Source organism: Corvus kubaryi, unplaced genomic scaffold (assembly GCF_017639235.1).
Source record: "Corvus kubaryi isolate FWS band 111438036 unplaced genomic scaffold, C.kubaryi_AGA036_p1.0 37292, whole genome shotgun sequence".
Classification (NCBI taxonomy): domain Eukaryota; kingdom Metazoa; phylum Chordata; class Aves; order Passeriformes; family Corvidae; genus Corvus; species Corvus kubaryi.
The window spans coordinates 431,609-458,271 of NW_024581091.1; the positions used below are offsets into that span (position 1 = coordinate 431,609).

Here is a 26,663-nt window from a genome sequence, read left to right on the forward strand (position 1 = left end):
TGGCTGACACTGGAGAATTGCAAAACAGGATCGGGGACTCCCAGGCCAGTGCTGCCATCCGATACCAGGCTAAGTCCTGGGGGATATGAACAGGCAGAGCTGGAAAAACCAAAGTGAAATCTTGCACTCTCATTGTTTCCGCTTTCCCAAGTCTTTCTCTTCCCATCCCCCTAACATAAGACTAAGCTCAGGGAGCGGGGGGATGCAGGCAGCTCCTTCCTGTGCATCCTTGCACAGAGGTTGGCTGACCGGCAGCAGGCTGGAAGCAGCTGCAAAGGCAGGGAACAGCTTGGCAGGGTCTACAAGTCAAAAGACAGCGCTGATTCCCCAGATCAGACAAAGTGAATGGCAGAGAAATGGGAACAAGGTGGGAGAAGGAGAGCCGTATCTCTCAGAGAATTTGGGGTGGATGGTCAGGCAGCAGCAGGGACAGGGGATCCTGCCACGGGAATGGAGATGCACCAGCCAGGCCAGGGAGAGCAAAGGGCAGACAAAGCCGGCGCCGAGGCAGGCAGCACCCGCAGCCCGGATGGGGCAGGGAGGAGGAGCAAGCCCAGCGCCGCTCCTGGGAGAGGGGGAGAAGGAATAACAAGGCTGGGAAAGGAAAGATGTGAGAGCACCAGGGCTTGGCCGGGCAGCTTTAAAGGTTGAGACACAGGCTGTGAGGGAAGCCAGTGCGTAAAAGCAAAGAGGTGGGTGGCTTTGTGAGGATAGTTAGGGCCAGGCACAGCGCTAAGCATGGATTTGTTCCCTGATTCCTAAAGGGGAAATTGAGAGGCGCCACCCCACAAGGGTCACTGCACTGCCTGAGAGCTGCCAGGCAAGGCTACTCTGTTCTCCCTGCCAGCACGAAAAGGAGGACATTTCAACCCAGGGGAATGAGCTGGGTGCTGCAGATGTGATCTGCCCCGAGAGCCAGGCTCCAGCCAACACTTAAACACCGCTACCTGCCTCGCTCGGGGTACAAACCAAGGCAGCAGTGGGGCTTAAAAAAGCAAAGCTAAGAAATACCATTAGCAGGTCCCTGAAATGCTGCCTCTAAAGCACTGGGAAGTCAACCATTAGCAGAGCCTGGACTTCATCTCTGCAGTCTCCATAATTAATAACCAGCTCAGGAGGGAATAGAGAACACAACCAAACTGATGGAGGCAGGAAGAAACCGCACAAGTACTTCAGGCCTTGGATGCAAGCCCAGAAGTGCAGGTATATAGTCAAAAAATTAACTTAATGGCAGGACAACCTCCTGCCTTAACCATCCTTTTCCCCTGCTGTGCTTGTACTCTGCACAATGTCCAACCCACGAGGCTGGTGCAGTTCGACACGTGAATCCCAGCCACAGAAGCACTGATGGGTTTTCAGAGTCATGGCTGTTTTTCCCGGGCTGTTGAGTAACAGAGAGGCCACTGCAAGCCAAAGCAGCAGAAAGCAAGCCAGAGAGAAGCAAGAACTGCTCTTACAGCACACCAGGAGGCACCGAAGGAACCAGGGCTTGGACCCACAGGAGCACGTGGGTACAAGGGGCTGCAGGAGGTCTCTGATCCAACCTCCCTCTCACAACAGGACTGTTGCCACCAAGAGAGGAGACCTGGGCATCCTGGTCCTGTCTGGGCAATACTTGAACCCTCCATGGATGGAGACATCTCCCCACCAGCTGTTTTTTTCCTAATATCCAAGCCAAACTTCCCACATTCCCTTATTATGTCATCTGCCATGGCTGCCAAAAGCGTTTGACCACATCATCCTCCTCACTGCCCTTCACATCGCTGCACCTTATGATCACATACACCCCCAGCCACCTGCTCAACACCCTGAGCAGTCCCAGCTCCCCACTCCTCCTCCCAGGCCCTCTGCTCCCAGCCCTGACCAGCCTGGAAGCTTCAGCCAGCATCCTGAGGGATGGAGCGGGGATTGAATAGAGGGGGAGGCCTAAACTAGACACATTGTCCAAGTGTGAGCTCCCTAGTGCCGAGCAGAGCCAACTGCTTCCCTGGCTCTGCTGGCCCTTACCGGAGCGGCGCAGGCTGTGGTCACCTCATTTGGGAAGAGAACAGCTACAGCTATGCAATACCAGGGAGCCCTGCTGTGTCCAGGCAAGCCCTCTCTTCTGGGGAGATGCCAATCTTCCTTATCTGCTTTACAGGGACGTGTCCAGAGAGCCTGCACGGGACTGACAACACGGACACGGTCAGAACATACTACAGAGCCAGAGGAACAGTGCCAGAGCAGACTCTCTCTCCCTCAGGAGGAGACTGAATCCCAAACCACCTGATTTGCCATATCCCTGACTCTGCCAGCCATAGGAAGGCAGCACCAGCAGGCTGAGATCCAAGCTCTTCTCTGCCTGATGGCTGTCAGTGGTTAGTCTTGCCAGTCTAAACCAGCCAACAGTAAGCACTGGCTCTACTGGACATCCTTCCCCCAGAAACAGGAGCTGCCAGAGGCCCCTGAGGCAGCAGCACACAAAGGAATTTGGGCCTGGTACATTAGCAACGACCGGAAAGTGAGGAACAAAGCTGGAAATAATGAGATGTCAGCACCACGGTTGCTTCTAGTCATCTGCAAAGGCAACCCCTCCTCATCAGCAGGTACTGGGAGCGCGGCTCTCCCTGGTGGCCTGGCACCGCCCGCCCGTGCTCATCGGAAGTGACAGCCCTCACTGGCTGCAGCCACGTGCAGGGCCTCCATACCCTTTCTCAGGGCTCCCTCGCCTCGCTCTCCTCCGCCTTCTAAAAGCCTGGAATGATCATGATGAATTATAGATTAGCTCTGGTACACATTGCCTTATGTCAGTTTTCTCATTCAACCATACACAATCCTGCTGTTTTCCATCCCCTTCCAGAATGATCATCAGAATGGAGGAGGAGGTGGAATAACACTTCAGTCAGAGCAACTTTTAGGAGAGAAGTTAGTAGAGACCCATGTTTAGAGGTGCGACACACCTGGGCTACTCAACTTGTCCCTTAAAAGGGAAAACCTTGTCAGGATCAACACACCAAATACTGGAGCTGAGGGAACACTGTCCTTGCTGGACAGGAGCCTGAGGAGAGTGGAAGAGGCAGGGACAGGTAAAGACGGCACTGAGATGGGTTTGCCAAAGAACCTTCCTGGAATGCCTGAGAACAAGGTGCCTGCCATAGACCACTTCCATCTGAAATACTCTATGTTCTTAGCCCAAGTGCCCTCATCTTCCTGGTTTACAGCAGATGCTTCCAGGGAAGGAGGAGAAAAATGGGATAATGGCCCAGGGCTGCCAGGACAGAACGTGATGCCCTTTGCAATGCCAGTCTGAGGGAAGAAGGGTTTTGCCAAAGTAAGCAAGCTGAGGGCATGGTGGTTTTGGCCACTGGGAGAGTCATTCTGCCAGACACAGAACACAAGAGAATACCCTGGCGGAATATGAAGGAGGTTTAAGTTTTTAACAGCTGAACTTCAGCAAAAAGCCTGATCAGGATATAATGCTGTGAAGAGACTGAAGTGGACTGGAGCGGTACTAAAATGGTTTCAGCAAACAGACTCACGTTCATGTAATCTGAGATGTTCTCTAGTTCCACCACTGGACCTTTAAGAGGTCTTGGGAAAAAAAGGAGTGCTGGGAGCATCTTTGTTTGGGAAACAAAACTCAACTCCTGAAGTCTACACAAAAGAGAGGAGCTCATGCTCCTCTTCTTTTTGACAGGCTTAGAAAGTTGGGTCTGTTCACCCTGGAGAAGAGAAGGTTGTATGGAGACCTCATAGACCCTTCCAGTATCTGAAGGGGCCTACAAGGAAGCCAGAGAGGGACTCTTCATCAGGGACTGTAGTGACAGGACAAGGTGAAACGGGTACAAACTGAAAGAGGGGAAATTTAACTTAGATATATGGAATAAAGTCTTCCCTGTGAGGGTGCTGAGGCCTTGGCACAGAATACCCAGAGCTGTGGCTGCCCCACCCCTGGAAGTGTCCAAGGCTGGGTTGGACTGGGTTTGGAGCAACCTGGTCTAGTGGAAGGTGTCCCTGCCCATGGAAGGGGGTGGAACAGGAATATCTTCAAGGTCCCTTCCAACCCAAACCAGCCTGGGATTCTACGATTCTGTGTTTATTGTCTGAACTTGTTTTCTACACCACTGCTTGTCTATAGTCGACACCACTAACAGGCCAATGAGAGCTTCCCTTCTGCTCTTTTTTAGATTTTACCCTAACAAGCTGCAAAACTTATTTACGCCCTTTCTACTGCTATTGCGGAGGAGAAGACATCCACCAGTGAGGCAAAGCATCTAATTCAGTCTTTCCAACTGGACACCACCTGGAGCCTGACAAGGCTAGCGCAGCACACAGAGGTCACAGTCACTTTCCCTTTCCTGCTCTCCTGTTTTTTGACCTATTTTTAATCTTTCAAAGTAGCTGGAGGCATTTTCTTTAGACTCAGACTCTATTATCTTAATCACTTGAGCAGAGAAACAAAGCAGGTAGCCTACCTTACAGCCAGCTTTGGATCATAGAGAAAGGGCAATGTTATGTAAGGTAACTGGGAAGGTGGTCCATGAAACCCCTAAAGGTAGGAAAGGCAACTCAGAGCCCTGTTGTTGTCCAAGCATCACCACCAAAAAATCACTGCTCAAAAATGCAGCAGATGGAAGGGAACTTTTCTTTCCTTGAGTGAAGATGACAGAAGAGAGGTTAACAGTTTTGCAAGTATTCTGTAGGTACTTAAAGCAGAGCTGTAATGGAAAACTAAAAAGCTCCAAGAGGAATTGTTTGTGCTGACCTGGAAGATAGAGGAAAGGAAAACAGTTTCAAAACAATCTGGAGCAGCATGCTTATATATATATATATATATATATATACTTCATAAGCATGAAATATAAATATATATATAAAATAATAGAAGAAACCTCCTAACAGCATTTGGCAGCTCCTTAAATAGGGCTGACATGTGCAACGCTGGAAGCATTGTCTGTTTCTCACAAGAGCAGACTTTAAAACCAGGAGGATAAATGCTGCACTTACAGAAGCATATTTCCCCAAGCTGACAGAACTTGTTCAGTGCGACAGCAACAAAGCCTCATTCTTCATCTGCTCACATGTCCACATCCGACGGCCTCTGCTCCGACCCCGGCTGCATCAAGCACGACAACAGCCTGTGCTCGAGCTGCCGTCGGTGGGGAGCTGCAGGCACCTCTTTTATCTTTGATCCTAACCCTGCAAGAACGGAGAAACAGCTCCTCTCCTGCAGTGCCATGAAAACAGGATCAGCATTGACCGACTCTGGTTCGGAACATAAAAATAAGTTATCAAGAGGACATGATTTGGACACATTCCATGTAAGGCTGTGCTGCACAGAACATCAGGCATCTGCAGGGAGCTCGCATTTAAGGTGGTTCCTCCCCTCTCCCCAGCTATCATTAAAAAGATGACAGTGTTAGCCCAGAACAGTAAGTCACTGAGAGGATAAAAATATAGCAAAGATTCCTTTATCTCCACGAAAACGCAACAAGCACCAAAGCTGCCGATTCTCTCATTGTTTAAAGAAGCAACACTGGAAACCAGCATTGTAAATTTATTACTTAAAAAAAAAAGCTCCAGTATTACACTGTCGTTTTATTTCCCTCCTGCGCACAGAGCAGAACGTGCAACACACTTGTACCCACAACAGTGAGGAGACATTGCCGAGGGCAATTCCTAATTAACATTAGGAAGCTCTGGCTTCATCCCATCCCACAGCCTGCTGGGATTTTGGGAGAGGGGGTTTTCTGAGTTTGAGTCTCAGATAACACCACCTTTCAGTAAAGCTCAGTCCCATGGCAAGGAAGAAACATACAAACCGTGGGTGTATTTGACTGTGAAAGAAACTTGGCCTGCAGTGATTTTAGGAAAAGGTTTTCCTGAAATAGGTAAAACAAATGCTCTATTCAATCCCACTAGAAAGCCCCCTGTAAGTAATTCCAGGTAAATACCCATTAAGCAATGTAAAAGCAGAGTTAAGCACTGAGCAGGAATTCCTGCATTACATGCTGAGCACCATTTATCACCCTAGCCAACAGGCAACTAGTGAGAACCTCTTACTCTAAGACACGTTTCCCATTAGCTAATTAAATTAACCTCTAAATTTAGTAGCCCATACTTGCTCTTAAACTGACCTGTTTCACCTCGGCAGTTGCTGGGGTGGGGGAAACACATCACATTATTATATACAGTCAATCCTTCTGTGAGCAGACACCGAGCCCCAGCAGCAGCAAGCCCGTCTAGAAAGGCGCGTTTGCTCCAGAATACAACCGCTCACTGCTTGCCAGGAACCACATCAGAGTAATCTTTTAATACTCCAACCAAGTGGTCATTGTGAGTCTTAAACCGACGTTTCTTCTGAGAAGCAGGTTTCTTCCTCCTCTGAATGGGAGCCTGCAAGAAGAAACAAACAGGAGTCAGAAGATCTGTGACATCTGACCTGACGTGTAACACGGTGCTGGTCACTACTGCAGTGAAAGACGAGCCCCGACAGAACCAGGGCTGGGCAGGGAAGGGGAAGTGCTAGCTCCTGAAGAAGCAACAGCATCCAATTCCAATCCAGGCAGGGAGATGACCCTGGGGATGGAGCAGAGCCACAGTATCGCAGGCACAGTAGTAAAGCTGGCATTTTTAAGTGCAGGTTCCAAACCATCCCATGCAGCTACAGAAGCAGGTACACGCCCTGTAGTCCTATCCACAATCCCATCAGGATTTCAAAGCTTTTTAGCAGAAAAGTTAACCCCCCCCCCCCACCTTCCTCCCAAAATACTACTACTCTTAATGTACTGTACACCTCCAAGCAAAAGCTTCCACTGTGGAGCTCATGGGGATTCCTGGCATTCGCCCTCTTTTGATACTGCTTGGATTAATTACACAGGCTCTAACGAGTCATAAAAGCACTGACTGCTGGCTGCAGCGCTTGGTTTTTCCAGTTTTTAAAACTGGTCACACTTCCCCAAGCTCCACAAAGCCGTGCACAGGCTCACCAACACATTTTGGAATTAACGCTGCGGGGTCAGGAAAGGGGGTTTCTTAGGAAGATCTATAATTTGTATCTCTTACTATTTTCTTTGGTCCGGTTTCTTGCATGGAAGAAATACCCTGTCGTTTCAGATACTCTTCTATCTTCTCCTCATCCATAGAATCCACAGGAATGCTCCTCCACAGCTTCTGGAATTCTGAAACGACAAACCCTGGTTTTATATCCCAGTGAGCAAACCCTGGGCAAAGACCCCACATGAAGGGAAGGAGAGAGACTTGATTTCAAACACTGAAACATTCTGGCACGTCAGTCTGTCACCGCCAGCAGGCACTCACTCAGCACAGCCTTTACCCGCTCCAAATGCTGATGCACTGCCAAAAACACCCAAAACCCGAAAAGATGAAACTCCAACCAACAAAACAACAACAAAACACCCTCAAGCTAAACTGCTCTCTCTCTCTCGAATCAGTAGCAGCCAGAGGCAACCTGTGCTTTCCATGTTTATTTGCTATTGAAGCCTCTTTTAGCCTGGAATCTCTAGAGCTGTGTAGGCTGCGAATGAGTTTCACAGTTCCTGACGAAGGGCAATCACTAACCATAAACGGCAACTTCGTTTACAAATCTTCAGCTGCCAGTGACTTGGGAGACTTGCCATCCCACGTCTAATTTACTGAAGGTTCAAGACATTTACTTCAGTGGCTCTGAGCTCGTTTATCACTGCAATATGATCCATACCGTGCTGTACAGATAATAAAGTACTAAAATTTCTCTGGTGTTAAAAAGAAGAGAGACACCTTAAAAACCACAGCAGCAAGAAAACAGACAGAGACAGTAAGTCTTAATTAGAGCAGCTGCCATCTGCCTGCACACTTTGTGCCTCACGTAAAGTTTCACAGAGCCTCTGGAATGCCTTCTCCAGGCAGTGGCTGGTACGATCCTACCTCCCTTCATTCCCCAGGCAGGGAGTTAAGATACATCCTGTCAGCAGGTCTGGCTAACAAACTATAAATAAAACACGAGGCACACATAGCAATGCAAGACTAAATTTTTCCTTTTATTTCCAGACAAATTTAGTATACAGTTGTCACAACAAGCACAACCTCTGCATGCTTAAGGATCTGTCCTGTGCAGCAGGGGATGAGATGCTCCAGTGCCGGTTTGCCACGGATACCCCGGTTCTGGGCACACTGCAACCAAATGGGAGTGTACAAAATGAACTCAGTTCCTGCACTTGGAACAATTCCCTACCTAAGGCACCTTGTTTTTCTATGCAAATACATGCTTCGAGTCTCAGGTGTTTCTCTTCTTCCTGCTGCCAACAGCAAGAGGCTGTCCCAGCTTTCCAGGAAACAAAAGAAAGGAATTTCACCGGTGAAGAGTGACAGTGTTCATTTTCAGTAATGCAGTGGTTTTGAAGAGAACCAAAACCTGTCAAAACACCACTTTTGGTTACAGGGAGATATCTCACAGCCTGTTTCTCCCAGAGGCTATCCAGCACCTTGGGATCAGTGTGCACATCCCTTAATGCAAGGACTGACACTGCAGTCAAGACACTCTCCATCTGCTCATCCATTTTGAGGGGGATTCCAGGCTTTCAGCATAGCTGGCGGTGCCTGCTATCACAGATCATCCCTCACCTCATCCTGCTGCAGCAGGTGGAGAAAGTTTGTCCTCTTATTTATAGTATCCTGCTACGAACACAGATGATGTGTCTTCTCATTAGAGTTCAGGATATATGGACAAATACGCCCTGGTGCAAAAAAAAAGGAAAGCTGAGGATAGGTGCTTAAGGTTAAACCAGTCTACATTCTTCTGGGGAACAGAAGTGAAAAATTAAACACTAGAAAATAAATGGTCAGCTCTTCAGGGATCAGCATGCACAGAAGTGCAGATCACAGTTAATATCTAACTACAGCATTCTGCATTTCTTGTAGTGCCACGGTTATAACATCACTCCAGCTTCACATCCACCTTTTAAACTCGGCCAAGGAGTACAAATGGAACAGGCACCAAGATCCAAAACTGCAGAGCTAAAATGGACTTTACATACAGATAATTTAATCCACAAATTGGCCCCACCAGAGTCACTGTATCATATTCTGCAACTCCATTTAAAAACTCCTCCACAAATCAGGCTGCTTTCAGCACTACTGCTTTGATTGCAGTAATTGCAAAAGAATCTTCTTCCCATGCTGGAGCTACATGTAGGGCTTTAAAACACTTCACTGCCCAGCAAAGAGGGAGTCACAACAACATGGAAACACTCTGTAATGAAGGACTGATTTGGAACTAAAAGTACAGGATAAAGGTGAAGAAGCACAGGGAGCTGCCACCCTTCAGTGCATACGAGCTGTCTGCACTTAAGAGTGTCGTCTAAAAGGCAAGGGAGATCCATCCATCATCTCATCACAAAACTGACTTGGTGTAACACCAGACACTGGGCTAAATGCGAGGTCTGAAGAAAGAGAGCAGCTGGATGGTTGGCAGTGAACCATTTACACATTACCTGTCAGGTTTAACTCTCCAAGGACTGTGCCCCTATCAGCCAGGCAAAGCTTAGACCTTGGGAATACACTCTCTGAATTATTGTGACATCCTCTCTGAAATATGAGAACCTGTGGGAAAAGCTGGCAATAACTACAGCTCTCAAGAAACAACCCTCTGCATTTGTAGCTGTGGTACTTCTGCACCTCAGAAAATACACCCTTGACCTGACATAGGGAAAGATTTTTCCTGATTTCCTTGAGAAGCATTGGAAATGCTGTCACCCTGGCCTTTGCTGTGTGTCTGAAGAGCAGACAACAGTGGCAGAAGGCAGCTCCTAGGGAAGGTTTCAATATACCGCATCCATTTTTCACATTCTTTTCTCTGTGGACAGGGCACAAGGAGCTCAGTGCTGGTGTGAGGAGTGGGAAGGGGATGGTTGGAGCAGGAAGCTCTCCCTGCACATGCTGGCCTGCTCCAGCCAGGCATGGAGAACCGGTTGGGATGCATGCACTCCTGTAGCCACTATGATTACAGAGCACATTCAATTTTCCTTCTCCATGTCCTGTTCACTGCTACGTGATCTTCACACCATCACAGCACAGCCAAGGTGAGCGACTTCTCTCAGAGACACTAAATTATTTTTTACATCAGCCAGAATAAAAGTAAAATGGCTACAGGAGGGTAAAAAGACAGCAAAGCTTCACCTGACTGCAGCAGGCTGCAGTTGGGCAAGCTGACAATATCTGCACGGCTTAGGCTGCTTTGACAAGACAGAGCCCAGAAAAAATCCCCAGGGGAGAAATTTCCCAAGAGCTTCTGGTCAAAGCCATGAAGGTGCTTTGAACCCTCACGGAGATTTGCATTTTCCACAGAGCTTTCAAGTCCTGATTCCAATGCAGATCTTGCTGAAAAGAGGCAGAAAGCTGTGATCCCAGTACTGAGGCAACTGTCATGAACAAATCCTATACACAGTATCTTGCAATCTGATCACTAAAACATTTTAACTCAGAAACTGGACAGAATCAACACTACTCACAGGCTGCTTCCTTGCTCCTCCCGAGAGCTAAATTCTGGTCTTTCGAGCACTGAGAGGAGGAAATGAGACCAGGAGCTGGCTGAAAAGCCAGTTTAAATGTTTGCTGACATCTCCAGCAACATGAAGTCTGCGTGCAAAGACTCAAAACAATGAGCTCTGACCAGCAGGAACAAACACAGAGCTAAGCAGAGGGCGGCATAACAAAGATTTTGCAGACACCTTCTCTCTCCGAAATACCCACGGGCTAAGGATGCACGGTTACCTTGATTTTACACTATGCCAAGATGCCTCATAGATGAAAACAATTTGCACTGACATTCCCTGAGTGATTAAACTCTAACACACTTCCTTTCTATAAATGCTTACATTTGGGGAATGAAGTCATGGGTAAATGACTGCCTGGTGACTTTGGAGAGGCTTATCCAGCACTTCTGACTGCCTCACCTGCTCTTGCAGAAAGGTTGAGATGGTTGTGGAGATAAACTGATACATCATGCAGGTAATAAAATCTGCCAGAGATTAAAAACAGCTTAAAAATCTTCAGAGAGCCAAGCCAAAAGCTGAGCAAAGAACAAAACCAGACAATAACAGTGTAGAAGGGAAGAAACAACAGTCCTATCAGTCCCAGGGAATGCAGCACTGGATTTATACCAGAAGGAAAAGGTGCTTGATGTTAAATCTGTGCTGTCCCTGGACCATCACAGCTGTAAGTCAGGACTGATCCCAAGCAGTTTTTATAGATAACATTATAGTTACACTTAAGAGGCTTTGGCCATTCTCTAAAGCCCTACAAAGGCGCTTAGGAAGAATTTTAAAAACATGTAGAATGAAGTATCCGAATTTTTTAGCATTAAAATACTTCCTATAGTGCATTCAGCCGGGAAAGATACAATCTCTAGCAGTTAAGCAATCAAACTGGCCTTTCAGCATTCAGCACAGGGGTGAAAGCCTTGTTCACATGCAAAGTGCTTCGCCCCAGCACAAAAAGGCAGCGCTTGACTTGGCTGAAGCACCTGAAATCTGGCCCTGCTTTTATAAACATTTTCAGCTCCACACCACTGACAGTAGATTAATTAGGCAGGAAGTCCAGAAGGAACACATGCAATCTGAACCTTCCTTGGCTAATCACATAAAAGGAAGAACAAAAGCCGTTCCTGACTGCTAAAACCTTCTCCAGTACCCTTGAGATCACGATATATAAGCACCGCACTGCTCCGTTGCTGCGATACATTGGGATTTATTTTCACAGGGGGAGAAAGAAAAGCTTGTTCAGCCATCAAGGGCAGAGCAGGCACTGCCAGAAAGCAGGTCCTCCCACTACTCCAGGCAGCGAGCTCCAAACTGCCCTGGCAGCTCCTCTCTCCCTGCTGATGGAGCTCAGGCAGCAGTGGGAGAGGACACCCGACTTTCCAAGGATACCAATCCCAGCCAACACGTGTTCTGAACTGGGATGTCATACGGCAGCATCGTGCACCGAGGAGCACAGAGACCTTATTTCTGAGGATAAACATTAAACTAGAAACATATTTTGAACTGTCATCGGCTGCTAGATCAAAGAGTCTGCCAACACTTCAAGGCTTATTTTGCAGTCTTTTAAAACTTCATTTTAACATTGCCAGAGATAATGAGCTGCAATAGCATTGCTAACGCAGAGACGTGTCAGAACTCATCCTGTACACAGACAATTCTGCCAGTGACCCCCTAAGAGACACCCTTCTGCTGCTCTGGAAAGAATCCTAAAGCAAAGCTGCCCAGGAAGGATGGGTTTCCTTTGTCACAGGATAACAAGGTTGGAAAAAGAACCTGCTCCAGCTGCAGTAAGTGAGTGAATGTACTCAGGGATGTTTTCAGCACTGTGGCATATGCAGGTGGATCACAATATTCACAGAACAGAAAGTATTCTTGCCCCCTCTCAGAACAAAGCATCAAAAGGAAAACTAAAACCAGCAGGAACAGAGCAACAACAAAACATCACTTCTGGCTCAGATGGGAAGCTGCTGCCACCTGCGGATAAAAGGAAGCAGAGCCACCTTGAACTACAAACACAGCACACTGGATCCCTTCAGGACACACTCTGCAGGCTTAAATGCCTTCCTTCAGCAGGAGGCAAGGCATTTAAAAGGGGTTTTTTAACCTCTTCCTCCCCCTGATAGCAATAGCTTGCATTGCTTGCTCCTAAGCACACACGGGTATGCCACAACATGTCTTGTGTAAGAAGAGCCCTGGATTTATCCTGGCTGCCTGATGCCTCTCTCTACATGTTAACAAAATGGGCTCTGTTAGGAAATTTCACAGTTAATCCTGGAGTTATTACAAGCTAGTAACAACAGGGTAGAGACCTCCCTCTGATAACTCTTTTAGCATGGTTCGGTTCCTGCTCTCTGGAAAAAAATTGCACAAGAAAAAACATTAATTTAGCAACACAACTATGATACAATCAATGGCTAAAACTTAAAAGCTCCGCCTTAAAAGTTACTGCAACAGCACTGATTTCTAAATGCTTTGGCCATGTTCAGACCCCCAAAAGCTGCGGGCTGATGGACTGAAGAGGCACTACCTCAACAGAATATCAGGGTTCATGGTAAACTCCTAAACATTTGGAAATCAGAAATTCCCCAGTGAATCCATTCTGCATTTCGCATCTAGTTTCACTGCCACTATCGAGAAATGACAGAAATTATTGTTTAAAAAGAAATTCAACATTTTGAAATATTTTTTATATTCTTGAATGCTGTAGATGTCACCTCTACTTAATTACCTTTGTGAAAGAAAGCTGTTGTTACTGAGATTACAAGTGTGTACTCTCAGTACATAACAAATAGTTAACGATACACATCTCCAGTTGCTAAATTCTATTGGAAATACAGATTCCCTTGGAGGCAGGCAAAACAAGAAAGAGCTTTATGCATTCTACTGTGGTCCTGTAAGTAGAATAGTTCAAGCTTGTATCAGAACTATTTTTTTTACCATAATGTGATGCTGTGTGATGCAATGGCTTTATGTGTCACGTTACAAGAACAATACATTAACACTAGAAAGTGTTCAGTGTCATTGAGTCATTTAAACTAAGATCTTCTGACAGAGTTTGCCTCCCCCTTTCTGCACTTACAGGCACCTGATGTTGGCATTCATATCACTAATGCAACACACCCTGATTTCTGTAATTAATATCTGTGCATAAGCAAGTTTATAAAACAGCACTAGAGGATTTTACCACTATTTGTGACACAGAAAACACACTGAACTTGTGGAGTCCCAAATCCACTCCAGGCCTGGACAGCAGCACTGCCCCACATCTGTGCTCTCCTCCTAGTTGTAACAACCCCTTCTCAAGAATTTTGCTCACATCTCATCCCTCTGTCCTTTCTCCTTCTGTTCCATTTGTGGCTTCTTGCTGCATTCATCAATAAAAGGCACATGGTTAACAAACTGGAAAAAAACCCAACAAAAATCTTGCACCCAGAAACTGTCCTTTTAGGTTTTTTTGGCTTCCCCTTAAGCAGCAAAATGTTAGATGCCATTTTAGTCACAGTGTGGTGGTTTTTAGTCTCTTCTGTACCGTTAGTCTTGAAGACAACTTCTGGATTCCTGGTGCTATGTTCCAATGTATCCATCACAAAGCAGAGGACACAACCACTGGACTCACTTGCTGGTCTCGTTTGCCTCATGTTAATATAAACATTCTCCTCACATCCGGACACACCTAATATTCCATTATCACATTAAAAGACTGCTCTACCTGAAGACTGCTTATACACAGAGGTGCTTAAGATGAATTCAAACTAACTGTCATGGAAACCTACGTAAACCAACACCTACCTTCATCCACCGCAAAGTGACAGCTCTTGTCATTGTAGAAAAGAATTTTCTTCTTATCAGGGCGATTAACAAAGATGATCTGGTCCCCTAAAGCCTCAAAAACAAATGCAAAAGAACAACTCAAAATCACTTCGTTTCCAAGCTGAAGGTCTCCCAACTCCAACAGACCCAGACCTTGTGCTACAAAAAGCAACAACAAACTGGAGAAACCGCAAAGTAACCGGCCATGAAACAGATGCTAATAAATCAAAGATGAGATACAGAGGACTGAGGTCAAGGTGTGAAAGCAGAACTAAATGACAACAGTCAGAATGTGGGAGATCAGGAGTCTTTTGTGAGAAAGAGCTCTGAGAGCTGCGTTGAGACATCAGGGCAAATCTGAACGTGAAGGGTGAAATACAGAAAAGGCCACATGTTAGATCTGCTGAAACAGCTTCCAAGTTATCAAAAGAACAGAAACAACTCATGAGAAAACTCTGTCTTAGTCTCTCTCTTCCCTCTGAAAAGTGAACCAGCTGAGGTGCCCCTCACCTTTATGGCTTTCTGTGCATTGGGCAGCCCTTCCTCGATGTCTTCCAGAAGGATTCCTCCCAGTCCTCGCTGGTCATGCTTGTCCAAGAGCCTGAGCAGAGCCTTTTTGTCTTTCAAGTTGTACTTGGGTTTGAAAGCATACTTCCCATCCACAACTTCTATTTTCGGATTGTTGACTAGAGCCTGTAACAGGGACAGAAATTTCAACCCTTGAAAAAGTGCAGACACTTATTACATTTTTTTCTGGTGTGCTTTTGAGCACACGAGCCTCATATTACAGCTGCCAGGCTGGAGGTTTGAGTTTTAAAGGATTTTAAATCCTTGGATCTTAGATCCACCAGCCTAGGCATAATTCGCCGCAACACAGCACCTGCAACAGAGAAGGGACCCAATTTTGGTGCTGCAGGGTGTTTGTTCACCTCTTCTCATCTGGCAAAAGTTCAGTGATAATTTTATATACAATTCTTGGGAGGAGCTCTTCCGTTCCATTTTGATATTCTGGTTCATTATGGAAGAAACCAGGAAATACCTTTTGAAAGACTTCAGCAACGTCAGGCTTCCCACACGACCAACACTGCCAGAGTGGAGGTTTCTGTTCCCCAGAATATTAGTACTGGCAGCAAAGGAATGCTACAGTCTGTCTTAGTAGTTTCTTCAAGGAGGGATTACATATTTAATAATTTAATAAATGTGTGTAATTCAGGTTTATCAGAATTCTTTATCTTTAATGAAAATCTGAACATGTGGTTTCTTTACCTCGCTCATTAACCATTGTTTCTGTTTGAGTCCAATATCTAAATGCTGCGTTTCATCCAGTATCTCTTCCAGGGTCAGTGGATGTGTATCACCACGCTGGTGCCGAGTCTGGAAAAGCAAACAGCATCTATTACAGCTCTGTACTCACTTGATTCAGCAACTCAGTTACTGAAAAGTAACTAAGATTGGCACCAAATTACACTTTATTTTGATCAATAGCTCATGAATCCCAAAACCTGACAGCATCTTGAAATTCCTGCAAATAAACTCCATTATCTTGGTTGTACAGCGACCTGGGATAATTAGGATCTCAGTTATGGAACAATATGCTGACAATTTAATTTACTGACAGCACTTTGAATTTAACAAGCAGTTTCTTGGAATTCTCACTCTTGCAGTAGAAGATTTTCAGAGGTTGAAATATTCAGCATTTTCCAGCTACCACAGGACAATAATTAAAGTATTCAGAAACAGTATTATTTTACACCAAAACACCGTACCTTCATATAATTCACTATTTTAGCAAGGACTCCAAACTTGTAGCCAGAGCCTCCTGAAAGGGCTTTCAAGTTAAATGATCCATTGCTGTGATCTACAAAGAAAGAAAACAAACAATTAAAGGATGCTTCGATATCTCCCTGTTGGCTCTGAGCTCCATCACACTCTCACTCTACTTCCAGCAGCTTTTGAAACAACAACTATGGACAGAAACAGGAGTGGCAGAAGCAGCCACCCTCAGGACTCTGTCCTTGTGCACATCTTGATCCAGACCCAAAGAGAGGACACAGCTCTGGAACACTTCTGAGCAGAACTCTGCAACTAAAAAGTTAAGAAAGCAGCAAGTGACTGCAGAGTTACTGCCGTAAGAGAACACATTTGATTCAGTGGCTGAACATCCCATAATCATTTACACTACATTAAACCATGTTGAAATAACGCACTGCATTTGCTCCACCAATACCTTCCTGCTGCTGAGATGGAGGCAGAAAGCTTCCCTTCTTCCCAACAGGCACTCAGTGGTTACACAGCACATAAAGGAAGGATGTGATTTTTTTTTTATTTATTGTTTACAGTAGCTCTAGTGGAGAATTTATTAAACAGACCCATGTAAATGCAAACCAATTCAGCCTGGTGTGTTGCACCACTGGAACAGCAACTCAGAATCCCCTCTGTTGTCAGCTCTGGTTGTCTTTTATCATGAGGTTTGCTATCGTGTTGTTTCAAAAATTCTTGCAAGGTTGTTAATGACCATTTCATTAACGTCAGCTCTTAGCACAGCACATTGAACACAAATATCCACAAACCACTATCACAAGCCACAGGCTCATTACCAGCACAATATTGCTCAAACCTAATGGCAACAGTTTTTTGGAATTTCAGCTACTCCAGAAAAAGAATCTCTTTGTCACCACGGGGATATTTTAATCCACTGTTGATTTGACATGACAACAGCTATCTCAGGAGAGAGATGGAGCTCCTATTATTTCTGTGGAAAAATCAGTGAAGGGAGATAAAAGAACAGAATTGTGAAGCTGCTACACAACATCGTCTTAGAGGCTTTTACACAGCACAACAATTCTAAAATTAACATAGAAGAATCACTGTAGAATCCAGCTACAGAGGAAGATTTTATTCTGGATACTAAATTAAGATGGTAAAAAGGAGGAAAATCAAAAGCCAGCTCCCCCTGAAAACAGGACCCATAGGGATTTTCCCCTACAGGGTTCCCTTTTAACATTAAAAATTAATGTCTATATAGGACATTTTATAAATAAACAGAAAAATCATAGATGTAATGAGGTCTGAAGTGACCAAAATAAATTCAGAGGTGCAACAAACAGTTAAGACAATCTATCATGTTTTTGTTCTGTCAATTGAATCAGGAAGATTATCTTGTTTAATCTGCCTGGCTGCAGCCTGCCACGGTTCATGACAAGGGAATCTAACCACACGGCAAGGCTGGAAATCTGCAGATATTAACACTTCAAACGTCACGGTTTGATGGCTGATTCCAGCACAAAGCAGAGCGGGGTCGCGGCCAACGCGCGCTCCCAGCGCGCTCCTCTGCTAACGAGCTCATCGCATCCCAAAAAACAAGAACAGGGAGGGGTTTGCTTCTTATTCCAGACAGTAAGAGTCATATTTATGAATGATTTACTCCTGGGGTTGAGGGCTTGATGCAAATGAGCACAAAGGAAGTTGTCAGCAGCATCGTGCTCTGGCCAATGGAAGGAAAGCTCCATCTTAGCTGTGCCATAGGCTGCACTAAAAAAAGGGACCAGAACGGCGCTCTCTCAGCATCCTTTCACACGAGAGGTAGGTGTGTATCATTTTATAACATTCTCTGAGGTTTATCTTGATTACTGAAACAAAATATGTGTGTAAGCTGCGAACCTGTAAAAGCCTCTTGGAATCAGAATGATTTTTCTCTAGGCTGAGCAGGGTTTATCCCGCTGAACACGGAGGAGCTTGTCTTGCACGATCAGACAAGCACTTTCACCATCTGTGCACTAATGGAAAATTGATGACCACTCCATCTTACAGCAAAGCTAACACAACAAGCCAAGATTCAGTAAACAAAATGGATTTTGTCCTTACAGGGGAGGTGGCTGGTTTCCTGCAGCCTCATGTTCCTTGTGATTGATTCTATACGTTTTCACAGAAATGACAGCGGAAGGGCTTTCCTTAGAACAAAGACAGCTCCAGCTGAAACGTGAGAAACGCTACCTCCCGGGGGTATTCCGTAAATTAGGCTGTCTATAAGAGATCTGTGTGTGTGGAAGAGAAGCCTGTTCTAGAAATGTGGTAGACACTGAGGTTGGGATAAAATCCCGCTGCATGCTGTTACCTTTGGAAATACTGGAGCAGCCATCGATACAACGCAAACAGATGGGTTAGAATGCACCTGAGGTTTGTAAATGCTTTTACCCCGAGATGTCTGCTCAGTGCTTTCTTAAACAGGACTTCCTCAGTGCTGCATTAAAAGGATTTTTTGCCAGTCATTTCCCTCTACTCCATGAATATGATTTCAAATAAAGCTGTTCCTCTGCAGTGCCCAAAGACGCTAATGCTTTTAAATAAAAACCTAGTGCAGATATTAGAGGAACCAGTTCATTAAATATTTAACTCACTGCATTTTGGATACATACAATTGCTGACTTGATTACAAATAAGACTGGCTGATGAGACGAATCTGAACCGTGTCGTTAGAAAATAAGTAAAACTGCAGGAAACCAGCCCATTTTTGACAGCTTTCAAGGACACTAACCTCATTACCGCTGTTTTAATTCTGAACAGTCGGCAACAGCTGCTTCAGCCTTGTATTTTAATAATTACAGCAAAGAGTAGCTGATCTTTATCTGCCTTCCCTCATTCAAATCTAAGGAGATCATCATCATCCTCCTCAAGGGGCATGAACCACCTCCAGCACGGCATTCAATTCCACCTCCTGGCATAAAGACAAACATCTCTCCACTGTGCAAACCACTGCCCTATTGGTGGCTGTGGAGTGGGAAGGGCCTGGCTGCCCTAAGGGAGCCTGTGGAGTGGGGAGGGGCTGGCTGTGGAGTGGGAAGGGACTGGCTGCCCTAATGGAGCCTGTGGAGTGGGAAGGGGCTGGCTGTGGAGTGGGAAGGCAATGGCTGCTGCACTGCGCTGTGCCGCCAGCACGGCTCCTGCCTGGCCATGCCATGCCTAAGATGCTCCTCTCCTCTTGGGAACAGAGCTACTGCCTTGGCAGAGAGCTGTGCTGGCAAAGGGTGCAGGCTATGCAATGTAGACAGGACAGGTTCCTCTAGTGGCCCCAGATTTTGATCACTTTTGAGCACTATAAATGAAAAAAACCTCCTCAAATTACTAAATTTTGCATCACAGAAACAGTCTATTTTTGTGCCTGGTGTTTACAGAGCGAGCAAACTTATGCGTAACAGATTCTAACAAAACCCTCAGTCTTAGAAATCTGTTTACAAAGTTCAAAACAAAACTCCTTTCTTTCCCAAAGGTATCATCTTGCCATTTAAACTACAAAATTAAATCCTGCTTATGTTAATTACTCCTCAAAGGGGACTCCAAATCCTTTTATTCAGCTCCCCCTTCTCTCTTTCTCTCATGGATTTTAAAATAAATCTTCAAGCCACCCCTCCAAAAACCCTAATGACTTTTAGCCCCATAACAGGTTGGCTGAGTTTCCTTCCCACACCATGACCAAACCAAGCCACTCTCTTGAAGCCAGGACCTGACTCAAACCAGGAGTATTTTTAGCTTGGATTTGTTCTGTAAACTTTTGTGTAGGGAAAAAAAATCCACCAACAGCTTAATTAATCCCATCCATCTCAGTCATACTTTGTATATTCAATTACTAATTTGTGTACTCAGTTACAGATTTAACAGAGGAAACAGTAAGTTACTGCAACTGCTCCAGTAAGTGTGTGTATGGAATGCTAATGCCAGGAAGCTTCCCAACAACAAAGCTCTTGCATTTCAATTTCAATCCATTAAAGTCAGAAGGATAAAGAACAAAATGTGTAACAGTTGAACAGTAAAAAAAAGACATAGATCACAAGCTGGTTTGGCAGCATGATCCAGGTTTTCACTATATCCTTTTCTTTAATAATTTCAGAGAATTAAGGACAGGTGCTCAGTCTGCTTTAAGTCAGCTGCTTTAGTAGACACCATCCACCACCATGTTCCACCTAAAAACTCCTTGCTCTTTCCTCAAGGAAATACGGAGCTCTGACTCGATCTCCTCCTCCCACATCCAGTTTTAAATTGCCTGAGGGATTCAAAGGTTATTACAATGTCCTACAGCCACAGCAGATAACCAGAAGTTACCGCAGCTCCTTGGACAATTTTTATTACGTTAGACTACAGAGCAAAGGCAGATTTGCTGAAGCCAACTTCTTGCTTCATCCCCCCCCACACCACAGAGCAGTCTCTTCCTCTGCTGGGTGCCAACAGACAGCACTGAGGGCCAGGGTTAGGCAGAGTGGAAAACAAGAAATCAGAACTCCTCACAAAGGGTTGGGTTTTCCTTGTTATCCATGCCAATGACTATGGCACCACAAACACGATTTCCAAACACTCTCAGTGCCATCTGGGCAGCCAAGTTTCTCTAGCACAAACTACTCAGCAGTGCAAGAGCAGGAGAATGAACAGGCCAGGAAATCTGCCCTCCTGAAGTCCAAAGGGTTTTGCAGGGTGAACAAGTCTGTGCTAACAGGCAATTCCAAAATAATAAGGCCTTTCACACCATGCCAGTGCCAGCCTCAAGACTGATGGTGGACGGGTGGTTGAAACCACCGTACACACCTTGAAAATTTAGTTTGTAGGCTTTCTGTTTGTGCACATAATTGAAATAAAGCAGCAAAGCTCTCATTGCTGAGTAACTTAACACCACATGATGCCTGCATGAACCAGACACAGCCAAAATAAATGTTCCAGTCCTATCACAAACTTGCACATTTGGAGTTTGATATTTTTGTGAGCAAATATGAGTATGCAACAATACATGTTTATAGAAACTCTGAGCACTTAGTCTGAACTTAAGTAGTTACAATTCGTGATGAAAATCACAGCATGTCCTTGACTGACAGAGTCCTCAACAGCTTTGTTTTTGTGTTTCAGCTCCCAGATCTGTGACAGTGAGCATACTCAGACAACTCTTCAAGAATGGCAACCCTCAACAGCACTCACTGGAATGAGACTACATCAATTTCCCAGTATCTGGGCTTCCAAGTGCAAAAAATTTACCCTTTCCATGACAACTGGAACACTGCCTGCTTTGTTATCCTGATCATATTCATCTTCACTGTAGTTTCTCTGGTGGTGTTGGCTTTCCTGTACGAACTGCTGGACTGTTGCTGCTGTGTGAAAAACAAAACTGTGAAAGACTTGGAGAATGAGCCCAATCCCGTCAGAGCAATGATGAACAGCTTCAGGAAGCGTGAAACAGAGGTGGTATAGGAAGCACTGAGCACCTGCACTTGGAGAACTTGGTTTGACACCTCGAATGAAGCCTCTTGTACCTTACAAATGAGCAAGTCATGTGCTTTTTTTCTTTTGGACTTAAATATCCACGGCTGCAATTCCATCTCTGGATGTGAACTGGAATAATTGGCAATGGCTTTCCAAGTGCTTAGCAGAAGGACAATCTATTGCAGTGTTACGGGGGGAAAAAAAGATTTTTCTTTTTAGATGAACTTTTGCTGTTTATATTGAGTGACTAGCATAGAGTTTTGTCTACCCGACCGAAAAAATGTTGCCTGACATGCATAAAACCGTGTTACTTAACTGAAGAAAACACTTATAAAAATGTTCAACAGTCTGATCACATTCAGTGCAAAGACAGCAGTGTTGTCCCACTGAGTCAACCAGACAGGGACAGGATAGACAGACAAGGGGTAAGAAAAAAGATGGGACAGAAGGGTTGAATGGCAAGGGACCTTTCAGGCAGGAGAGGATTGGGTGAATTCTAGCCTTCGGCAGCACTTTTTATTATGTGTTTCTTGCTTTTAGAAGAGAGGGTGGTGGGAGGAAAACTAAGCCAACATGAAATGTATCCCTAAAATGGTCTTTTCTAATCCTCCTAAGGGTAGTTTGACCTTTTCTTCCCCCACTTCTCCAGTTCCAGAGAACTGTTCTCCCCTTATTTCATATTCAGCCTGGCCAACGATTTCTGGGTGTCGAGACCTGAGTAACCCATTACCTTCAGAATATCTGACCCTTTGCACAAAATCCTGCTGGAAATAAACAGGGACGCTTCTCTGACCCAAGGCCATTGCTTCCGTGCAATTGCAACGCTACAGGGAGTTGGACATGCTGGATCTATCATCCCTATCCCAAACTTTCAAAGCTAAACTGGAACTGATGGAGTTCTTGCCAAGGAACACAGCCAGATGGGCCACAGACCTCCCACGCCGAAGAGGGGGATGTCACCCAGCCCACATGAAGCTTTCAGGTGCCAACAGGTTTCACAAAGGAGGCCACATCAGGATCGGCCCTGTGCTAGAGAGGACTGCTTCACTTTGCACAAGAGAATCTCACTTTACTTCATCTGCCTGCTGACACATCCCAGAGTTCACACTCGCCCCTTCCTCACATCCTGAACAGAGAACTCTCACACCTCTGGCTCACCAGGTTATTCACCCTCTGTAGCTGTGTTGTGTCTCTGATTTTGAAAACCATTCAAGTTGTGCAGTTACAAATGACAACTGTAATAACAGTGTCCAACAGCGCGGCCATCAGCTAATCCTGGCAAGTCCTTCACACTCCTGAACCCACACAGAAATGTCCCAGAGCAAAGCTACGTGTGGGACAAGTTATTTAACTGTCTTAACCCCAGATAACATTCCTGTCATGAAGGAAACAAAACCCACAGCCATAAGTGACCTCACAGTCCATCCATGTCTGAAAAGCCTTTGTGCTATGGCCAGTACCTATAATGACTAGCACAGCTAGCCCAGTGATTCACCTGGAGAAGCAAACTCCCTCCTCCACTCACAAAACCACACAACCATTCATCTCAGATGCATTTCTTATAGTGCAGTTTGGCCAGGACCAGTCCCCCATGCAGAGAATGCTTCGAGCTCAAAATCAAAAGCACAACTAGTGGCAGCTGATGCCCCAAGTACAAGATAACTTCGGACTCACGCCAAGACATACGATGAAGATAATGTCGGTGGTGATAACGATGACTCATGACCTTCTGCCGTATGTGACGGCATCAGCCTGCAAAGCCCTGAGAAGCCATCGGGATGCACTGAGTTAATTCATGTCTCTTTCCTAAAAGCAAATGCTCTGGACACTTGCAGCACTCCCACAAAATGCCCACCGTGGCTGCACACAAGAGGGCAGTGTGCGCAACATGCCAGCCTCTGCTGCTCCAGCGATGCCTTCCTGAGAAGCACACGGAATGACAGATCTTGGGACGCATCCCAGCCTTTTTATTTCACAGGTCTATAAAGAGGAATGGATGTGGGCACAAGGAACAGAAGACAAAGGTGTCCCCTTGCACAGCACTTGAGAAGACTCAGAATGATTCTTTTCCACAAAACAGCCCCTGAAGATTTTGGCTCTTGACTTGGCAGAGACCACTGAGACAAAGGTCTTAAGACAAAGACCATAGCCACAATTTACTATTGAGTAATAAAATGAAACAAAAAGATTTGATCCATTTCGTTCATTTTCCAGTTCCTATTCTGAACTGAGTAAACTAGTTATGATTTTTTTCAAATAACTGTTGAAATAATGATTTGAAATAATGATAGTAATCCCTGTAGGAGCAGTGGGAAGCCTAGAGCCAGTCTTCACACAGAGGCCGGATTTAGCTGTGCAGACATTTGAAGATTAGCATGGTCTCCAAACCTCTCCTCCCCCAAAAAGTGACAAGGGCAGGTTTTCTGAGTCACAGAATCGCAGAACCACAGAGCGAGGGAGGACCTGTGGGCACTACACACCCGGGAACTATCAGTGCCAACACACAAACACTGTGACTGCATTTATCACCTCCGTGGTCACTGCACAACAAAACTAGGACTGACCACCTTAGTTTTTGTTTCTTTGGGGCGGTGGGACAGGGATTCCTCAACATCAGGTTTTTACTCCACCTCCCCAGACCTATCTCTGACACCCACCTAACCTGACAGGCACCTGCCTATCTGGCAAGCCAAATAAAAACCAGGTTTTGAGGCAACAGATTTTGACTCTGCAGCATAAAAATGTTATAGAAACCCTGAAACCTTTCTGGTACTGCCAGGAAAACACCCAGCAGCATAAAAGATCAAGTTTATGTCCTCAGAGCTGCACTGGGTCCCTGTTTGTGTAAGAGAATTACCTTACAGCCACAAAAGCACTTAAAGAAACCCTCAGCCCACCAAAAACCACAGCAACAAAATGAATCCTTTTTTATCTGCTCAAATCCTCCAGATCAGACTCACATTTGTACCCCCTGCCCTCTTCCTTACTCCCCATCTCTTCTTCCCAGCAAACCCTGCTCATGCCAGAGACACAGCTTAGGATATTCCACGTAGAATTTTGTTTTATTTGGAGAGTGTGAAAAGGGATGGATGGAAGCCTGGCCTCCCTTGATTTATTTTAGAATGTCTGGCTGATACTTTATTTGGTGCCCGAGAAGCTGCAGACACATACCCAAATTCCCTACTCTTCCCCTGGGACAGAAGATGTCTCACTCCTCCCAAACCCCATGACGTTTTTCTCTGTTGTTTTTACCTCTATTGTTTCTTCTGGAGTTTAGGAGAGAGCCACGTGTGGTATTATTCAAAACACGAGCATGGACTGAGTTTGCACAACAGGGTATTTTGTGGTTTAGTAACTCCTGGCATTTGATCTGACCTTTAAAGCGCACTCAAGAACTGCCACTGCTTTCAGAGCAAATCCTCTCCCTGGTGCTGCACTTTCCACACACTCCTACTATTTTTGGTGCTGCGTTATTAACTGTTTATTTGATACTGAGAGACGCATCATCAGTGCCACCATCCCAGGGAAACGCCACAACTCTTGAGTAAAAGAGGCAGAAACGTCTGGAGTCCCTGGTGCTCACGAGCAAACCTTAGGTCCCAGCTAAAACAAGGACAAGTGCTAATTACAACATGCAAGCCAGACAAGATGTACCTTGCAAATCCACCTCATGTATGGATACCCTTCAACTTACAGTTACCTAAATGTTTTAGGTGCTCTCTTGCCAGAAATAATCACAGAATCATGGAACGGTTTGGGCAGGAAGGGAGCCTAAAGATCATCCAGCTCCAACCCCCTGACATAGGGACATCTTCCACTAGACCAAGTTGCTCCGGGCCCTATCCAACATGGCAAACACGGAGAAAATAAATGACACCACTGCTAGTGCCTATCCAGCAGGCACTGAAATCCACAAACCAAAGCAAAGTTTCACATGAATAATTTTGGCAGTAGCAATTCCTCCGACGGAGCAACAGCAAACAAGCCACAGGATGAGGCTTAACACATATGCACAGCAGGGAATGAGTTTTTCACATTATGCAAGTGACTTTCTTAACAAAAGTGGTAATTTAAGAGAAAGAATGACAACGGCCACCAGCAAAACTCACAGATACAGCGTTATTCACATTAATAAACCATAGCTTAAAGGTAAGTGGTGGGAAACACCAAGCAGCTGCTGGACAGGAGACTTCCACCCACCTGTGTTTTGTTTTGAGCTGGAGGAGCCCCCTTGTTCTACCTTGGCTTTCTTCTTCTTGGAGGCGGAGGAGTCCGAAGAGAGCGCTGGGCGTTTCTCTACGGCCGGCGTGGAGAGGGCTCGCTTTTTGAACAGCTCCCGCTCCCTCAGCAAGCTGGGGTCCATGATTCTGCCACGGGGAAAAGGCGAGAAAAAGATGTTGGCGTCAATAAGGTATTTAGGAGCAGAAATACCTGTATCACAGAATATGCTGAGTTGGATGGGACCCACAGGGTCCCATCACTGAGTCCAGCTCTTAGCCCTACAAGGACACCCCAAGAATCCCACACTCTGGGCCTGGAAGCGTTGTCCAAACGCTCCGTGAGCTGTGTCAGGATTGGTGCTGTGACCACATCCCTGGGGAGCAATTTATTTCTTGTTTGCTCCTCCTTTTCCCGAATATGGACTTAAGTAACAGCGTAAAGGTGTCAGTGCACCACCGGAACCCTAAAATGTGTGAATGGGAATGCCGAACCAGCCCTCACGGTCGTACCAGGGTATGAAAGCCGGGTACCAGCTTAACGAGGGACCTCACAGCCACCGGCAGGACGGAACAAAGTGGCAGCGCGGCGGGCGGGCAACCGGAAACCAGCGGCCGGAGGGTGCCGGTGCCTCGCCGCCCCGCTCCCCGCGCACAGGGCGGGGAAGCCGCTCCCACGGCCCGCTCTCCGCTCCCGTCCCGGCCCCGATCCCGCTCCCTGCCCCCGTCCCCTCAGGACGCCCCCCGCGCGCGCCCGCTCACCCGCGCGCCGCCGCCGCCTAGCGAGCCATGCCGCTCCCGGCAGCCCCCGCGCGCCCCGCCCCGGAAACGGCCCGGCCGTGGCCATGGCAACGCGGCCCGGGCCTGCCCGCCCTCAGCC

The 26,663-nt window shown here is 46.0% G+C and overlaps 2 protein-coding genes across 5 annotated transcripts; one reads left to right on the forward strand and one right to left on the reverse strand.

Moving 5' to 3' along the window:
* Positions 1–5,520: 5,520 nt before the first annotated feature.
* Positions 5,521–26,610, reverse strand: GTF2E2 (general transcription factor IIE subunit 2). Of its 3 annotated transcripts, none has more exons than XM_042026856.1 (8): positions 26,546–26,610; positions 25,767–25,933; positions 16,094–16,185; positions 15,594–15,701; positions 14,838–15,020; positions 14,307–14,400; positions 7,045–7,160; positions 5,521–6,375 (listed from the first exon to the last, which is right to left on the reverse strand). In XM_042026856.1, exons 2-8 carry the CDS (start codon positions 25,927–25,929, stop codon positions 6,256–6,258), a joined length of 876 nt encoding a protein of 291 aa, XP_041882790.1. In that variant the 5' UTR covers positions 25,930–25,933; positions 26,546–26,610; the 3' UTR covers positions 5,521–6,255. The 3 variants fall into 3 exon arrangements, 2 of the variants coding, with proteins under 2 accessions (XP_041882790.1, XP_041882789.1); XM_042026855.1 differs by lacking the exon at positions 26,546–26,610 and adding an exon at positions 26,297–26,402; XR_006015828.1 differs by lacking the exons at positions 5,521–6,375; positions 26,546–26,610 and adding exons at positions 8,602–8,714; positions 26,297–26,414 and having other exon boundaries at positions 7,096–7,160.
* Positions 17,595–23,754, forward strand: SMIM18 (small integral membrane protein 18). 2 transcript variants are annotated; one of them, XM_042026862.1, is made up of 2 exons: positions 17,595–17,913; positions 21,216–23,754. In XM_042026862.1, exon 2 carries the CDS (start codon positions 21,261–21,263, stop codon positions 21,552–21,554), a length of 294 nt encoding a protein of 97 aa, XP_041882796.1. In that variant the 5' UTR covers positions 17,595–17,913; positions 21,216–21,260; the 3' UTR covers positions 21,555–23,754. The 2 variants fall into 2 exon arrangements, with proteins under 2 accessions (XP_041882796.1, XP_041882794.1); XM_042026860.1 differs by having other exon boundaries at positions 17,598–17,909.
* Positions 26,611–26,663: the final 53 nt, after the last annotated feature.

What these genes read in the sequence shown, in the direction of transcription:
- GTF2E2 (XM_042026856.1), bottom strand. Translation starts at nt 25,929, where the DNA reads ATGGACCCCAGCTTGCTGAGGGAGCGGGAGCTGTTCAAAAAGCGAGCC. An exon ending in AACAATGGTTAATGAGCGAG is followed by an intron (nt 15,021 to 15,593) that starts GTAAAGAAACCA and finishes TCCCTGTTACAG; the next exon opens with GCTCTAGTCAACAATCCGAA. An exon ending in TCACTTTGCGGTGGATGAAG is followed by an intron (nt 7,161 to 14,306) that starts GTAGGTGTTGGT and finishes TTGTCGTTTCAG; the next exon opens with AATTCCAGAAGCTGTGGAGG.
- SMIM18 (XM_042026862.1), top strand. Translation starts at nt 21,261, where the DNA reads ATGGCAACCCTCAACAGCACTCACTGGAATGAGACTACATCAATTTCC.